The 12845-nt window shown below is 46.2% G+C and overlaps 1 protein-coding gene across 7 annotated transcripts in view; it reads right to left on the reverse strand.

Annotated features, from left to right (window-relative positions):
• Positions 1-12845, reverse strand: part of MSI2 (musashi RNA binding protein 2) — a 359269-nt gene that overhangs the window by 242885 nt on the left and 103539 nt on the right. For 4 of the 7 annotated variants that reach the window (XM_041001044.1, XM_041001043.1, XM_041001042.1 and 1 more), the window contains exon 6: positions 2098-2169. The exons of the other annotated variants lie outside the window; for them this stretch is intronic. In XM_041001044.1, the coding sequence (XP_040856978.1) occupies positions 2098-2169 (72 nt within the window). The remainder of the gene's footprint in view (positions 1-2097; positions 2170-12845) is intronic. 7 annotated transcript variants of the gene reach the window in all.

A 12845-nucleotide genomic window follows, 5' to 3' on the forward strand; every position in this document is an offset into this window, starting at 1 on the left:
TGTACTTATTCTGCAGAGAGAGGGAGACTCCGAAACAAACAGAAGGCAGAGACCTGCCTGACCTCATCCACTGTCTTTTCTAAATCACATCACCAAGGCATCCGATTTTCTTAATCGGCACAATTGCTGAGAAGCAGAATGAACCCCTGTGGGATGAGAAGAAGCAATAAACTAGGTCCACTGTATGGGAGAGAGAGAGGGGAAATATTCTGACCAGGGAGAAAGGATATCCGCAGAGACACAGAAAACCATCAGTGGCATCTTCCAGGCTCGCATTACGAGCTTCATCTCCCTGCTCTTCTTCTTGCCCCCCGTGCCCAGTCACGCAGCTCTGATCACCACACACATGGCAGCTCCAGGCCTGCATTCAAACTGCCTCTCTCCCAGGAACACACTGCTCCGTCTTCTCGTATCACAGTTCTCCAAAGCTTCAAACTCAGTCAGAAGTCTTTGCTCACACTCCCCCTCCCTTTAACCTTCTACTGGCTTGTCACCTTCCAACACACTCTTTAGCTTACTCAGTGAATTCACCACCTTTCACCTCCCCCCACAAGCTTAGCGAGACCAGGAATGCTGTCTGGCTCACAGGCATACACCCACTCCCTGGGCCATAGATGACACACAATAAATATTTGCTGAATGCATGAACATTCTAGAGCATCCCCTAGCCCGCTTCGGTCAACATCAATGACTCCTTTCTCTACAGCCTCAGAGGACATAAACCATTTCTGAATAGTGATTTGTCCAGCTTCTTATTTGCTCATTAGGTTTAAGGTCCTTGAAGGAATAAGGAAGGAGTAAGGGCATGTCTTATTCCTCTCTGTTTTCCCCCAAAGCATTGACAGTGCTCAAGTATATAACCTTTACATTTCAAATTCAAACTGCACAGAAAATAGGCACAGAACACACAAGCTGACATTATTAACTCTATACCTAACTGATTCCTGCTTCACTCCACAGCACCTATCATGCTGGGCTTACAGGCAGAGCACCATGCAAAGATTGGAAGATAAGCAAGAGGCATATTTCCAATGACCAAGATGTCAGGCCCCAGCCTGTGTGGCTACCAAAGAGACTTACAGTAGTTGGGAGTTGTATACCAAAAATAGCTCACTTCTCTCACTCACAATTCAACTGCTCAGGCCAAATTCAAGCCACATGTCTTGGAACAAGCACTGTCTTCATCACACAATATCCCGTTGGACAGCAGTGACACAGATAATCCTCACGCTCAATGTGTAGCCCACTATGGAGGCACAAGGGACAGGAACAAGAGGGAGCAGAAGCAAGCATTTATTAGCTGGTCATTATAGACCCAGCAGAGAGTCACGGGTCATCGGAGGAGAGAGCTGCCACCTGGGGGAGAAAGGACACAAGCAGAAGTGGCTTCAAGGGAGACAGGAGACCCCCTCCTCCCCAGCGGCTCAGGGTTGGCTGTGAGGTCATGTGAGCTGAGCTGGAAGACCTGCAGGAGACCAGCATCTCGTAGGTCAGGTGTACACGCACTGGAGAGGATCCAGAGACAACAGAAAGCACTTATAATAACTAGGGGAGAGTCCCACTGGGCAACATTGCCGGAGGAAAGAGAGCAAGGGTAGCAGGCAGAGACCAGGCAACTTGGCTACCCTTGGAGTGGGCAGGTGCACAAACTCAGAGCACAAGAGGTACCAAGATGCAGGCCTGCCTTCCAAGACAGCAAAATCCACATTCACATGGGGTTGAGGCAGTGGGGGAGTTCAAAGGCCAACACATTTCACCCAATAAAAGCCTGAGCCCCCTCACCCTTCTGATTGGATCAGAATTCAGTCAGAGCTCCATAGCCTGGGCTCCAACTCTGGGCTCTGCAGTCTGCCCCAATCACACTGTTAGTAGACCAGAAAAATGGGGGCCTTCCAAGATCCTACCCTGCTTCTGATAGCCAAAACCAAAATCTGGCTGGCTACACCTCAGAAGCCATGACCTGACCTTCTATTGGACAGTCCCACCCAGCGATTTATGGGTGGTTACAGATGCATTTTATGCACTCTCTGGGTGTTCAGCCTGCAGCTATGGCAGATACACAGGATGGGAGCTTAAATAGGCTTTAAATAGGCTTACCATGCAGGTTGTAACGTGGTTCATGCTACTATGGGCAGCTCCAGCAAGCCAACGAGGCATCTCAGCAAACAGCTAATAATATAAGAGTGAGAAGTGGGGGACTCAGCCAAAGTCAACCTGGCATTTCCCAGGGCTCAGCCACCTCCTGCCCACCCCTGCCACAGGCATCTTCGTGACAACTTGCTTTTGTCTCTAATTAGTCTAATTCCAGCAGCCTAATACATTGGGCTTCTATTTGAGAGCCTTTTATCTGAGGTGCACATACTTTGCAGCAAAGAGAAAGGGAGAGAAGAAAAGAAAGGATGTCTATAGCAGTCAGGCCCGAAGACGAAGAGGATTGGACAGGGTCTGCAGTCAACACAAAGAAAACTTGGGAAGCTGCTGACAATCACAGCCTGGCTGGAGCTGGACATGTGGTGGGGTAGGGTGGGTACAGAGCGGCAGGGCCATGCCAGGGGCCACACTCTTCTCCCTGCAATGTATAGTACCTCCTTATCAGCAACCTGCAGGACGCAGCAAGGCCTGGGCCTTCAGCAGGACTGGGCTGTGGCAAAAGGTAAAAAGGAGGGAGAAGTCATCCAAGAAGGAACTTCCTGACAGGCTGACAGCTGACATTCTCAACTGAACACAGGATGTGCCAAGAAATTATCAGGCCTGGCTTTTCGCTCTCTGATAGATGACAAAGCAGAAGAAAAAAGAAGGAGGAGGAGAAATAGGAGAAGTTAAGAAAGAAAACGAAAAAACAACCACAGCTACACATGTCTCATAAATCACAGTTTTTATTGACTGCCTTGCCACATAATAGCAACAGTCAAATTGAATAAAGACGCCCTTCGGTAAAGCGCCCAGGAGAGTCCACTTCTCCCAGAGCCCAAGGCCAGTGGGTGGGCAAGTGGCACTCAGAGCCGCAGAAGCGTTTAAGGAAAGCCAGAGCAGTAGAGACTGGTGGTGGTTTTGCTACACTGCTTCCAAAACACAGCACTCCAGGGAAGAGCCACACAAGACAACAACAAACAGCCCAGGGGAGGGTTTGGGCCCAGTGTCCAGATAGGCTGGGGTGGCATGCTTGATGAGTACAACAGGAGTAAAATCACTGCTTCCTAGGAGTCTGCAGGACACCTACAAGGCGGGAGGGCAATACAGACTGGGCAGCCGTGGTTGACCCCATCTGAACACCACCAAACACGGAATGCCCGGCCACTTATGACAGGTCACATTCTGGGCTCTTGACAGTGTGAGAAGAAAGCAGCTCTCTTTGCTAGAGGTTGCTCCATTACAGAACCTTCTCGTCAAATGACCCACACTCAGAGCCTGACACACTAACGCCCCCCAAACCTTGTAAGCCACATAAGAAACCAAGGGTACAGTCATCCCTCAGCATCTACAGGGGATTGATTCTGGAACTCATTTCAGACTCCAAAGTAGAAGGACACTCGACTGCCTGAAACTAGCATTGTATCTGCACACCCTCCCACATATTTCATCATCTAGGTATTGCTTAGAAAACTTAACAACATGAATACTCCTGTACACCGCTGTTACTCTGAATTGCTTGGGGACAAATGACACATTCAATCCAGTCTACAGTGGTTGAATTCATGGATGTGGAATTACAGATTCAGTAAGAAAGTCTCAAAAAGCCTCAATCTCTTGGTGGGACTGAGTGACAGGATGGGTGACTTCAGTTCCATTCTCTTCCCACTCCCACTGATTTCAAACAAATCAGCTGCCTTTTGTAAAGTAATGAAGGGGAAACTGTATATTTATGGGTCAGGAGCATATTTACAGCCAAATGCATATGAAGCACTTGTGGGAAAGGTGACTACGCTCACAGGGCAAGTCACTGACCAGACGGACAGGCACAACACACAGAATTACACACAGCATGCCCTCTACAGACACTGTTGCACCAACCTATTCAAGAGCCTCGCCCAGCTGTCCACAGCCCCAGAGTGCCGAACCTTTCCCCTACATGGAATGCTGACTGAGTGGCTAGCCACAGTGATGCCTCAAGAATGAACTGCAGAATGATTCAAGTCCCAGTTAAAGATTGGCAGATCGACAGCTGAGGTCAGCCTTGATCTACTCGCTCCGCAATAAATTAAAAGCAGTTTTGAGGGCCCATAGCATGGAGCCACAACTCCACTTCCCATCCATCTCCCTGTCAATGGCCTGAGAAAGCAGCAGAAGACGGCCCAGGTGCTCAGACTCCTGTGCCATGTGGGAGTCCCAGAAGTTCTGGCTTCAGTTTGGTCCTCCCCCAGCCATGGTAGCTATTTCAAAGTAAATCAACAGGTGAAAGATATTTCTGTCTGTCCCTCTTTTTAAGTCTGAAAGACTGCCTATTATATAAATGAATTTAAAAAAAAACTTTAAGCAGTTCTGGAGCAAAATGATGTCCAGAATAGTCACCTCCCTCCCATCCTAAGCTGTGTGTGGTTCCTTACTCACGGGCAGGCCTCAGCAGCATGAAGGCAGAACTTCATGAGACGTCATCCCGAGAGATGAAGACAAGGATTGGGAAATGTTAATGTTCAGTCCATCAGCTGACCAAGGGTTAGGAAGAAACAATGGACCTCAGAATGTTTCCTTCTGCTGCCTCACACCAGAATTAAAAGTACAACCTGGCAGAGCAGCTAGAACGCTGCTTAAAACAACCTCACTCCTCATCACAACTCCTGGGTTCAGGTTCCAGCTCTGTTCCAATTCCAGCTACCTGCCAAGGCACACCCTGGGAGACAGCAGGTGATGCGGAAGCAGCTGGATTCCCTCCAAACATGTGAGAGACAGGGACTGAGTTACTGGCTCCTGGGTTTGGCCTGCACCAGCCCTGGCTATTGCAGACATTTGAAAAACAAACTAGCAGATGGAAGATTTCTTTGTTTCTGATTCTAAAATAAATGAATACATAAATATTTAACAACAATGACAACCTTAAAACCAGAGCATCAGTGAAGTCACCCCACAGAAGTTTCTTCAACAGTGCAACACAGAACCCTGAATAGAGGTCATGAAGTCAATGCCAATTCCTGACCCATCAGACTGCCCGTGGTACAGGGGGACCTGAGTGCTGATGGGCGGAGAAAGCGGCATTTGCAGGGCAATGGCTATGTGTCACATTGTAACCTATGACCTGCGTAGGAATTGGATCAACAATAAATCCTTACTGAGAACCAAGTTTAAGTGTACTCGTCAGGGAACTGGATCCAGAGCAGGATTAGGTCCCAGTACTGCTGCCTGCTGACACTTCTCATGAGCCTGAATTTCCTCATCTATGAAAACGGACAGTAGCACTGGGATACCGCTGGCAAGCATCAGACCCAACTGTATGTGAATGTGCTTTACAAACCTGAAGAGACAGTCCTTCTCAGTTGCCAAGTGACTCACCCATCCACTTGCTCCAGCATGTAGGTTTCCTATCTCAGACATCCTATAACAGGGCCCCAGGGGAAACCAGAGAACAGGGACTCTAATCCTGTATTGGCGTCAATAGCTGATCACTAAGGAGAGAGAGAAATTGCTCAGAAAGATAAGGGAACTCACATATCATCTAATTAAAGTAAGCAGGCAAGCACAAGTTCAAAGGCAGGACAGGCTGACTCAGCCCACTGCTCCTGGGCAGCCAGAGCCGGAAACAGTGAAAGGGGTTGGTATGCCCTTGACGGAGGGAAACAGGCATCCTCCAGCTATAAGACCATAGGCAAAAAAGGAATGAGAGGAAGGAAGCCATCCAGGTGTCTAGGCACCTCGCATTTGTACCTCACAGCACTCCTCTTTTTCAGCAGGAGACTGCATCTCAGGCCGCCCAGTGTGGCCTCTGTGCCTTTACTCTGGCAGACCTTAAACAGATCACCTGGAGTCATTACTGAATTCTTAAATAGCAGGATAGTACAGTGTGACACCTTCACCTCCATCCCCCAATCCTCCTGTTCCTCTATTCCAAGAAGCCTGCCTAACTGAATAGCCCCACTTCGCATCACACAAAACCCCATCCTCCCTGGCCATCACCTGGCACTGCTCCTGTATCTTCACACCACTTCCTGACCTTCAGCAACTGCTTCCTAGCAGGGCACCATGGCATGGAACAGAAACCCAAACTCTCTGGTAGTCATTTTATTATGATCCCGCTACCCTGCTCTTTGTTCTGTCCTTTGAAGAAAAGGTGCAACTTGGCCACCAGCAGAAAGATCAGCTGACCTACTCACCCGGTCTAGGGCTGCACAGGCTGGTGACCACCTGCTGCTGGAGATGGAAGTCTGCTGATCACTGCACTTCATGCCATTCCTCTATGACCTCCCCTACACACACACACACACACACACACACACACACACACACACACACACACACACACACTCTTCTTCTCCTGAAAGCCTTACTTCAGCTGAATCATGCTGGATGCTCCTGAATCAGTTTCACAGTTCGGTAAAGATACTACCTTAAACCAGCCAAATCTAAAAGTGGAGCTGTGTAAATACTAGGCACTCAGCTGCCACACCAGGAAGCGGGTAGTGACTAGGAATGCCAAGTACAATACTCGATCTGAACAGGTAATTTCAGGAAAGCCTTGAGATTGTTCCCAAGATGCTGGAGATGCAGCATTATCCGTCAGACAACATGCACATGACTTGGGTCCTGTGTGCCCTCTTGCCTAATGCACATCACAAATGGCGAGGATTAGAACCTTGTTCAATGTTAGATTGTTTTAAATGTGAGACACAGAGAGACAGAAAGAAAGAGGGCCATCATCTAGCGGTTCAAAGCATCCCCAACCGTACCCCGCTACCAAATACCCATAGCAGGGCAGCCTGGGGCCAGGAGCTGGGAACTCAGTGCAGGTCTTCTATAGAGCAAGGGTAGCAGAAACCCAATTACTTGAGTCTTTACCACTGTTTCCTAGAGCCTGCTTAGCAGGAATGGAGCTGAATTTCGCATCTAGGCACACTGATGTGAAACATGGATGCCACTCTCAACTGACAACTTAACCACTAAGCCCACCACCAAATCTTGGAATTTTGAGAAGGGAACATAGAGTTCTTCAACATGAAGGAAACAGTTCAAGTAAAGACTAGGATTTTAAAAAATACTAGGGAATCTAACTGCCTAGTGACAAATACGAAAACACAGGTTCTTTAACTGATTGCACAGGAAACAAACCCCTAGGCTGGATCTGGACCCTAACTGAATGTGGGTCAGGTTAATTACTAAATGACCACATACCACTCGTGCCTCCAGTTGCAAAAACTCAATTTGAACTGGTGCTTCCTAAAACAGTACAAAACAGTACTTCTACCCTAGGATCACAGGATCCTGCAAACAGCTTCTCTCTTGGTCTGCCTTCTGTATTTTGTATTACCTCTTGGTTTTGTTTTTGTTTGTTTTATTATTTCCCCACTAGTCTACCTTAAGTAGCTATTAACCGAAAGCTCAAACACATTTCTTATTCTTTGATATGTTCACTAAGTTGCTGAAGTCCAACATGCCTCCCCACGGCATTTCCTGTCACACTGGATCTGGGAAAGGAAGGATGAAGGAGGAATGAAGAGGCAGCTTGTATGGTCTGTGCTGCTGTTCCCTGGGAGCAGAAGTCTGGGGTCTGGTCACTCTGCAGCAGTGTCTCCCGGTTCCACTGACTGCTCACTGAGGCTGCTTTGCAGGAGGAGATGGTGGCAAGGCCATGTGCAGTCTAGTCCTGAATTGGGCAGCTGTGGTGGCTCCTTCCCAACGTGGAGGAGGCTCTCAGAAGATGCAGACCTGCTGCAAGGCTCCCTGTGGCTCTCCCCCTGGCTTCTGCATGCAACTGGAAGCCCTCAAACAAATTCCATTCAGCTTCAACTACACAGGAGCGGGTTCCGCTCTCTGCACCTGAAACCAGACCTAAACACAGCCTTTGTTCTTGTTTTTAAAAATAGATCACTATCTTCATTTAAAAAGAAACAGACGTAACCCAGAACCTGAAATTTCAGTCTTGTTTTTCCTGGCTGTTTGACCCCGGTGAGCCACCTACTCATGCTTATTGGGCCCCAAGTGATCTCATCTAGGATGCTGAGAAAATTAAGCTACAAGCTCTCCAAGGGCCCAGACACACCCATTCCCAGGTGATTTGAAATCCAGATGCCTTCTGCTTTTATAAAACTTTGAATTTATTACTTCAACTAATTAATCAATACAATCAATGCCTCTAAGGTCCAAACTTGAGTCATGGCTTTCAAATCATGCTCTGCAATGCAGCAGGTCTCTAGACCAAGGAACTCCAGCCTTTCCTTTGGCTGTGCATTTCTTCTGAAAAATGGGACCCATTGGGGCAAGGGTAGGAGGGCTGGGGTGACTAATGCCCCCTCATTAGCTTCTTCTAGAAAGGACATGCAGACCTGGTTTCTGTGCTGTTTGTAAAAAAAAAAAAAAAAAAAAAGAACTGACCATTCTTTGTAACACAGAATAAGTAGAATATATGCAGTTTGCTTTTTAAATTTCTGTTGGCCTGCATATTATACTTTTTGGCTCAAAAAGGAAATATGTCAACATTGATACATAATGACCATGATCTTCTCCATGTTGTGAGACTAAAAATCATTTCTTTGTTTCTATATACGTGTATTTATCTTTACTTCTCTTGAAATACAGAGTGAAGGGGAGACACACACATACAGAGAGAGAGACACACTTTTCTTCCATCCACTGGTTCCGCAGTTCCGCAAAGTCATAATAGCTCGTGTTGGGCTGGGCTGAAACCAGCACCCACGAACTCCATTCAGGTCTCCCATGTGGGTGGCAGAAGTCCAAGTACTACAGCCATGATCCAGTTCCTCCCAGGACACATTAGCAGGGGGCCAAATGGAAAGCAGGGGTGTGTGGCCTGGAACATGTACAGAATGCGGGCTTCCCAAAAGTGGCAGTGTTCCATCCTGTGCCACAATGTGCACATGCTCAGGGCTCCTTTCAATGCGCCTGTGTCCTGACAGGGCACGAGGCTGCCACATTCTTCCACCCGATGGGTGAGAACATAGCAGAGTTCTTTCCTGCGCTCCCCCTCTCCACGTGTGCGGTAGTTTCTTGGCATGGTAACACTGGAGTTGCTGATTCAGAGGAAAACTATTTCCATGCCCAAACGTGGGTAAATGTTAACCAACTAAGATACGCAGGTGCTTAGGTCAGTGTGTCAAAGATAAGCAGAGAAGCAAACAGCAAGCCCTAAAGAGACAGCTTACAAAACTAGAGTGAGGAGGGTCCACCTATAATAGCTTTCATTCACACTGAACCAAAAAACATCAGCTTTTGAAAGTTTAAGCCTTATTCTTTTACATAAAAATGTTCACCATAAACACACACCCTTTTTATAAACACGAAGTATATGTTCCTACACATTAATGTTCCACTTTCCATGAGTATATAAAGTAGTACCCTTATGCCTAGGAGAAAAAAATAAAGTCAAGGATATATTCCAAGATTTATGTCAATACACATACAAGACTATTTTTAAAATCCTCATAAAATTCCAGATGATATGCCTTACAAGTTTATGCAGTGTGGGTGTACATACATACACACATATATCTGTTAAAATATCCATAGTTTAAAATCCCAAATCCAATTTCTAGGTACATGTTGTAAGGAGGCACTCAGATATGTTAAGGAATCAGGTACAAGCATATCCTATAGTGTTATAATAATTATGAATCTTTAGCAAGTGTACTATTCAGTGATGGGCTTTGGTCAAATAAAACATAGTCATAAGTCACAATACCACATAGACAATAAGAACACGTATAGACAGTAAGAACTATGCCATAAAAATAATAAATAGCATTAAGAAAATATTAGCAAATAATGTGTGTGTGTGTGTGTGTGTGCGTGTGTGTGTGAAGATGGGCAATTTTTTTTTCTTTTTGCCTTTTTTGTCATCAACAAACGATGAGGGAAAAATGCACCCAAACTGTGAATGATGGCTACCTCTAAATTATACATAATGAGATCAGGGCAATCCTTTTACCTAGTTCTGGTGGTTTTCCAAAAATTTCCCAAAAGTTTATAACTGGAGGAGCAGGGCAGAAGCAGTAATCAATACTCTAAATAAACAGCTGGACAAATCTCTCCTTTCTGCACACGTCCAAGTTGGAGTCAAAAGCATCTTATCACTGACCCAATCTCGTAATGTTACCCCATCAACTGAACAAACAGTAACATTTTCATGTTTATGGCTGGGGTAGCATTTTCTGTCATTTAATTAATTAATTGGAGACAACAGTATTTGAAATGTGACTATTTAATGGCATAGAAATGTACATTTATCTCCCCTTTGAAAGCTCATTCAGTAAATTAGCAAGAAAACAGAAACAGGCAGGGAAGTGACTGGGCCCACCCAAGTGTTGTACATAAAATGGTCCTGTCTGACTTCATAGGACTCTCCAGAGAAGCAAATATGATTGTCTTGTATAGAACTATAGAATAACTAAAATGCTATAGAAAGCCCGGCAAAATCCTGCTGTTATCATTGAAGGACTGGCTGTTTCAACTTCAACATACAGCTTCTCTCTGTGAAGTTATTCACCTTCAGGCACCTTGCAAAGCTCTCTGTGGCTGTGGCATTTAACATCCCTCTGGGCAAAGGGTCTATAATGCATGACCTGTGAGCCCAGATAGCTCACAGAGAGCAAGTAGGTACAGCCAGTGCTGGAGGGGCCTTAACTCACTACCAAAACAGCTCTAGCATGATCTCTACTCTAAACCTAACAAAAACAACTGGAGCCAACTGGTAGTGACTGAATGAATGACCTGCTGCTCTCTGGATAGAGGACACCTACCCTAGAACCTTGGTCTCTTGGAGTCACAGGGAACAACACTGACCCCAAGATGGTGGTTTCTTGGAGCACAAAGGAACATCAAAGAGCCACTGAGGCAGCAGGTGGGTGAAACAGCAGCCTCAATTCAAACCCTGGAAGCCAAAAGGACTCAAAAAGATCCTTCCCGTCCCACCCGAATTCCATGCTATTGCAAAACAGAACAACATTTCTTTCCTTTGGAAAGATATATGTTATCCAACCCCGAATGACTCAAACTGTCCTTCTCTCCTCCAATCTCCAAATTTGTGAGGCTCTGACTAAATGACATTTTTTTTTATTATTAAAAATGCAAACAGCAGCAATGACAGCAAGACCTTGGCGCCAAGGCAGGCCTGAGCAGGAAAGGGCATACAAACTCCCCTCATGCTAACTGCCAGCTTTCACAGCTAACCAGACCGGTGGCTGGAAATTAACTCACTCGGTTAATAATTCAAACGCAGGGGCTGGGCAAGTTTTAACATTTCGATGCTGGTTTACAATTAACTCACCAACAGTGTTTTAAAGTGCTTGAATTTTAATTAGTCAATTGATTTACCAGCCTGGTTAACAATACCCTATTCTTATTCCTTTTATTCTGTCTTGTATTCTTGTTAAGTTACTCAGGCTCTTTCTTTCTTCAAGACATCTGAGACCCGGGCCCTCTCCCTCCCCAGAGACATGGGATACAGTGTCAACAACAGAAGTCTGAACACCAGATTCAGTATAACCTGGGGCAAATTAAGATGACTTCCCTTTACCTGCTCCTCCAACAGTCAAAAGGATGAGAGCACACACTTAGAGGCGGATGCAAAACCCTCAGATCTGCACCCAATATGGAGGTGGGCAGCGCTCCTTTTTCCCTTTCTTTGGTGGTTCCAGAGCCATCTAGTTGCTTAAGAAGGAAGTTATCTTCCTTTGCAAAGCCAAGAGCAGCTGGGAAGGCAACCCCGGCAACTCAAAGTAGAAGATGGGAAGGCATTATTCATCCACAGGGAGACACCTTTCCCCACAGATGTGCTTGTGTCCACTAAACAGAGCCTTGCCAACCAGCCTCCTTCCTGGGGGATCCAACAGACTTCTGAGGGCCTCATAGCTCAGTGGCAAGAGGCTGCTCATAATCCAGGGTCCCTGAACTGCACCTCCTGTTAATGCTGCATCCTCATCCATTTCCTGGCTGCATGTTAGTGGTTGGAATGAGGAAGAAATGGCAGGTGTCCAGTGACACCTGCTATGATACTGACCCAGACAACGGGGTGCTTTGATCTTGCTTTGCTGCAGGGACAACTATGATATCTCTCACAACAACGAACTAGAAACTCATACCCACCACCAGAAGCAAAGACTGCTACCACAATCTACCAGCAGAACAAAAACAGACCTCTAAAAGCCAGAGTCTTCAGAAGTCTCATCCCACGGCTATGGGAAGGATTGAACCTGGAAAGCCCTGGAAGGGAAAATCCAGGATGAGAAGTGTATGAAACTGCTGGACACACTGAAATGTTTCACATGCCGGCTCCTTCCTGCATGCTTTCTGCAATGCTTTCCCCTTCCTTGTCTCTCTGGTAAACTTTGATCCATCCTTCAAAGCCTAGGTAAGAAAATAATTCCTGTTTTCATTTTCTAATTTAAAGGTAGAGGGAGATGGAGACAGAGAAGGAAAGAGATTGCTTTTCCATTTACCGACTCACTCCTCAAATGGCCACCAAAGCCAGGACTAAGCCAGGCTAAAACCAGAAGCCTGGAACTAAATTCAGGTCTTCCACTAGGGTATCTAGTACCCAACAATTTGAAAGCCATCCCTGCTATCTTTCAGGATACAGATTAGCAGAAAGCTTGAACTAGAAGCAGAACTGGGACTGGAACCCAGGCACTCCCACATGGCAGGTGTACATTCCAAGCAGCATCTTAAGCACTGCACTAAATGCCCAC

The sequence above is a fragment of the Ochotona curzoniae genome, unplaced genomic scaffold, assembly GCF_017591425.1.
Source record: "Ochotona curzoniae isolate NIBS_2020 unplaced genomic scaffold, NIBS_Ocur_1.0 scaffold_2453, whole genome shotgun sequence".
In the NCBI taxonomy this organism is placed as follows: Eukaryota; Metazoa; Chordata; class Mammalia; order Lagomorpha; family Ochotonidae; genus Ochotona; species Ochotona curzoniae.